Below are 6,000 nucleotides of genomic sequence, written 5' to 3' on the forward strand. Positions count from 1 at the left end.
ACACACACACACACACACACACACACACACACACACACACACACACACACACACACACACACACACACACACACACACACACACACAGACCGGTCTCCCTTACAAGTGCAATAATTACAATATGTGAAAAAGTCACTAAAGTAGATGGACTAAACATCTGGAAGAAAATATACTGAATAAAAAAAGATGGTTTTAGACAAGGAAAATAATGTATTACAAACTTGATTTGTTTTTATTCAAGGTTAATAGATATAATGCAAGAAAGGGACGGATGGGCAGATTGTGCTTTCCTGGATTTACAAAAGGCGTTTGATAAAGTACCACACAAAAAGCTATTAAGAAAACTCGAAACAACAGGTGTACAAGGAAAATTATTGAAATGGATGGAAGATTTCTTGCACGGGTAAAAATGAAGGTGGTACTTCGAGATAAAAACTCGATCTGGGAAGAAATAAGTGGAGTCCCCCAAGGTTCAGTAATAGCTCCAATAATATTATATATATATATATATATATATATATATATATATATATATATATATATATATATATATATATATATGACATGGATGAAGGGGTAGAATGTTATATGAACTTCTTTGCAGACGACACAAAACTAAAGAAAACAAGTACAGAAAAAGACTGTGAATCACTATAGAGAGAACTAGAAAAAGTCTGGGAATGGAGCCAAAAGTGGGAAGTGAACTTCAACAGCAAGAAATGCAATATAATAGTTTGGAAAATGAGAAAAAAAAAGAATATCAGGACAATATAAAATTGCTACAAAGGAAGTAAAGAAAGCTCCGAAAAGGACGTAGGAGTAATTATTAACAAAGACATGTTCTCAGACAAGCATATAAACAAAATAGTTGGGGAAACCTACAATTTACTAAGATCAATAAAAGTGCCTTTAATTACTTGGATGAAGTAATGGTAAAACAAATACTAGTCACACTGATAAGACCAAGATTGGACTACGCTGTGACACTTTGGACACCCAGCACAAAAAATACATATATCCAAAGAGCAACGTTCATGATGTCCCCAACACTTTCAAAATTGACATACGAACAAAGATTGCCTAAACTGAAACTACCAACCCTGGAACAAAGAAGAGAAAGAGGAAATCTATTGGCCATTTACAGAATCATGAAAGGCATGGAAGTCCTTGACAGAGGAGACTTATTAAAGTGGGATGAAAGAAAAAGCAATAGGGCATGAAAAGAAACTAAAAAATAATAGTTATAGAAGAGATCTGAAAAAAAAAAATAGATTCCATAGTAGTGGATGTCTGGAACAAATTGGACGAAACAATTGTGTGTACAAAAACCATACAAGAATTTGAGAACAAACTAGATGCTGAGAGATACAAAGACGGGTCACTACGAGCATAGATCCCCTTCCCGTATAATACAACTAGGTATATACACAAAATCTTGCCCAACAGTGAGGAGTAAAGGCTTGCAACGCTGTGATGCTTTTTCAGGCCTTGGCGGGAACCACTACACCCGCATGCTGTGTGTATTTCCCTAATTGTAATTAACTAATTGTAGTATACAGGAAACAAGTATATGTTTCCCAATCGTACTTATTGATAAATTGATAATAAATACGATTGGGAAACATATACATGGTACGGGAATGGGAATCCTCAGACAGCCAGCGGGATGACCTGTCCGTGTCCCCGTCTTCGGGTGTATAATTATAAGGTTCAAGCAGTTTGTAGACAGCTTACTGAAGACCTAGAGGTCGGACGTCTCTGCACTCCAGCTCTCTCAACAAACGCCGAGGAATCTTCGCCGGCCGGTGGTGGCGAGGAGATATATCTCCTTTGCTGCTGCCGGTCTGGCACAGGCCGACCTCTTCGTTGACGTCGGCAGGCGGGTTTACACCAAGACAAATACACACATTTCCCAAGTCACGTAATTCTCTGTTTTCAGAGTAGTACTTGGAAGACAAGAGGCACACACACACTTGCTCGCTGACTTAGCAGAGGCCCAACCCAACTCTCACTCAGAACCCTCATCTGCTCGCAGGCTGGTCGACGGAGAAGAATTGGGACGCCTCTCTGTCCAACCGGCCCGCAACCTAACGCTGGCCTCTTCGCTGACGCTGGCGAGCGAGTTTACACTTCTGACATTTACACACATTTCCCAATCACGTAATTCTCTGCTTTCAGAGATGTGATTGGAAGAAAAGAGATAATACAACACCCGCCCGCCTGCCCCCCCCCCTCGCACCGCCACTGAATCCACTCTACAAGAATCTCAAACCCAATCTGAGGAAAAGCAAGCTACTCAGGCCCCACCTGTGGCTTATCAGGAACGCGCTCTACACGCGGGAAGTAAACTCTACTCACTTCCCGTAAGATACATACACACACCTCTCACGAACATAGCCACGACACACGCACAAATATCTACACTTACTTTTTCTTCGACTAAAATTCGTTTCCTTTCTAACTTTCTCTTATACTACATCTCATTTCAGTTTACCTCCCACTAAAGATTTTTCCGTTTTTCCACCTTTCTCTACTACTACGCCTCCTACCATTTTCTGAACTATTGGTGATCCTAATCCCGGCGTCGGCGCCGCCGTCCAAGTTCCCAGTCCTTTTCTCCCGAGCCACGACCACCAGCAGCCCCTAATCGCTCGCTAATTCGCCCGGTGGCAATAGCCCTCTTTTATACGCTACTATCTTTTCATTTTCTTACAGACATTCGTCCCCTCCCACAAAAACCGATCCCACGCAAGCGGGTGGTCTTTCCTAGGAATTCATAATTCAGAAAGACCGAGTCGGTCGAAACGTATAAGCAACAAAGGAGTTCCAGCCCATCTTCGCTTATTCTTCCTCCACCCACACTCTCATCTGTCTAAACCATTCATCCAATATATATATATATATATATATATATATATATATATATATATATATATATATATGTATATATATATATATATATATATGTATATATACCACACACAAACACACACACACACACACACACACACACACATATATATATATATATATATATATATATATATATATATATATTAATGGATAGATGGGTGGATGGAGAGTGGGATGAGCGATCTAGAATTAGTGAGATTTGATGTACTATGTCTCAGTACTTCCCTGTAAATTGGGACGAATTCCCAACTCGTAGAATTAAGAATTCTAAAACCATTGATATATTCAAGACATCTGACTCGATCAAAGGAAATGTCCTTGATATTCAAAACAACAAAACGTAAATTTCGATTAATCTGATAAGGAGTTGTAGTGTCTTGGTAAAAAAACTTCGTGGCTGCTTGCGGGAAATGGTATTAAGCCAAGGTCACATCAACTTTACTAATCCGAGGGGTGAACTATGCTTTCTATCTGACAATCTATTTGTGAAATATCATAGAGATGGTGCACAGCTATGGCTAAAGCTGTCACCTTTGCCGTATGAGCTAGGGTGGCCAGAGTAATTGGAAAGTATCGGTAGACGTCATGAAGAGTAAGGTAGTATGATATTGTGAACGGTGCAGTGTGGAAATCCGAGATCCTTATTACACACACACACACACACACACACACACACACACACACACACACACACACACACAAGTATTACACAAAAATCATTGAGAAAGCTGGAATCCATAGGAGGGATACAAGGAAAACTATTTAAATGGATGGAGGATTTCTTGCATGAAAGAAAAATGAGAGTGGTGCTCAGAGATGAGAATTCTACTTGGGAAGAAGTGATTAGTGCTGTCCCACAGGGATCAGTATTGGTTCCGATAATGTTTGGTATTTATGCAAATGTCATGGATGAGGGAGTAGAATGTTACACGAACTTCTTTGCAGATGACGCAAAACTCACGAGGAAAGTAAGTACAGAAACAGACTGTGAGTCACTAGAGAGAGATCTAAACAGGGTTTGAGAAAGGAGTCAGAAGTGGGAAGTGGACTTCAACATAAAGAAATGTAGCATATAGCAATTTGGAAAAAAAATATATCAGGACAATATAAAATCGGTACAAAGGAAGTAAAGAAAGTGAGTTCTGAAAAAGATCTGGGAGTAATTATCACAAAAGACACGACTCCTGATAAACAGATAAATAAAATTGTCGGAGAAACCTACAACTTGTTAAAATCAATAAAGGTGGCCTTTACCTATTCGGACGAAGAAATAGTGAAGAAAATACTAGTCACACTGATAAAGCCAAGTAAGAATATTCTTAAGTAATTAAGAATACACATATACACCCACGCACACCCACCCACCCACGCACACGGCATTCGAAATAAATAATGTTGTATTCCAAGTCCACTACAGACTTCCTCAAACAGCTACAAGCGTTGTGTCACACTGATATAAACAACGCCAGGCATTGTAACACTTGTAAACGAACTAAATAACTGTACTCACCAACGTGCGTCTGTAGAAGTACTAAAATGTACACAGAATACAAAGCTTTAGTACATATCGAGATGTCCGGTGAGTCTTTCTCATAAATTAACAGTAGCATCCACTTTTACGCCATTCATCAGTAGACATAGTTGCAGGTTCCAGCATTTGCCCACGTATTGGCAATCCCTATAGCGTCTGGTATCGAGTTTTCTGTGAGTTAGATAATTTCTAGATATCTTCAACAACCACACACAGTTATGCGCATAACCAATAGTCTGGTACAATAGAAGCAAATGTTTCTTACTGTCACTGGTAACTTCCATTTATGAAAGATGTTGCACTGTCATCGACGTAAAATTTCTTTGTTGACATTACGTTTGTGTTTTTCGTCGTTGCCTACATCAACTGTCGAGTTATCCTCAAACAAAAGGAGCTTCTACACTGCGCCAAGCCAACCATGCGCCTACCGTCGTTCCTTGAGCTGCCACACACCTCGCCATCAGTAACTTCATCTTCTTATCGTGGATCGGGAAATCGCTTTTAATAGCACGCGTTATGATAAGCAACCGACTACGACGGTTAGCGGCGCCATGAAGATAAGACTGAGTTGTGGTCCCCAACGGCCTTCCCTATTAGAAGGAGGCTGAGGCAACGAGAACTTCGACTGGGGAACCCTTGTTAAAGTACTTTTGACAAGCTCTACCCAATTCATGATCGTGGGGACATCTATATATATATATATATATATATATATATATATATATATATATATGTATATATGTATCTATATATATATATATATATACATATATATATGTATATGTATACATACATATATGTATATATATATATATATATATATATATATATATTTTTTTTTTTTTTTTTTTTTTTTTTTTTTTACATTTTTCCCCCTTTCTTTCTCTATGCGTAATTTTTCTGTTCGCACAGTGATACCTTTAAGGAATACTGCGAAGATACACTTTTTTTTATGAAATACGTATCTTTAAGGACAATATCGCACCTATGTCGAGGACTTTGTTAGGTCCATGTAATCTCATGTGAGGTTTGGGTCCTAACTGTGGGAATGTTGGAGGGAGAGGGATCGTCAGAAATTGTGTAACTTATGAGAAGATTAGTTTAGATAGGTGCCTCACTGTAATTAAAGTGTGGAAAGAAGATAGGGATATTGGTGTCCAGTCTCCTGTACTAAGATGTAATTAAAATTTTGAGGAGGGGGAATGGGTTAGTTATGAGGGTCAAATAGGGTATTAATAGGGTATTCTTGTAAAATGTGTGATTTAGAAAGAAAAATGCCACAAGCACAGGTGGGGATTGTCTTAAGACAAAGGAAAGCTATGGGAGAGAGAAAAATGACAAGTTCGGCGCGTATACTAAAAGCGTCGGATACTCTGGTAGAAACACGTTCATGGGGGAACATGAAGTTTTATCTTCTTTAAATGGTTTGCCGGGTGTTTCTCTTTGTATTTTCGTCTCAAGTTTTGTACTGTTGATTGGAGACCAGGTTCTGATGCAGGCAGTGGGGTGGAAGTATAGGGAGGGGTCGATGCTGCATTACGAGATGCCTTGGCTTG

The 6,000-nt window shown here is 39.1% G+C and overlaps 1 protein-coding gene across 4 annotated transcripts in view; it reads right to left on the bottom strand.

The window, feature by feature from the left end:
- Positions 1-4,922, bottom strand: part of LOC143028604 (uncharacterized) — a 76,201-nt gene extending 71,279 nt beyond the window's left edge. For 2 of the 4 annotated variants that reach the window (XM_076190946.1, XM_076190949.1), the window contains exon 1: positions 4,424-4,922. In XM_076190946.1, coding sequence (XP_076047061.1) covers positions 4,424-4,523 — 100 coding nt within the window. In that variant the 5' untranslated portion in view covers positions 4,524-4,922. The remainder of the gene's footprint in view (positions 1-4,423) is intronic. The other 2 variants (XM_076190948.1, XM_076190947.1) reach the window with 2 other exon arrangements.
- Positions 4,923-6,000: the final 1,078 nt, after the last annotated feature.

The sequence above is a fragment of the Oratosquilla oratoria genome, chromosome 9 (genome assembly GCF_046742065.1).
Source record: "Oratosquilla oratoria isolate Oo_2021 chromosome 9, ASM4674206v1, whole genome shotgun sequence".
Lineage (NCBI taxonomy): Eukaryota > Metazoa > Arthropoda > Malacostraca > Stomatopoda > Squillidae > Oratosquilla > Oratosquilla oratoria.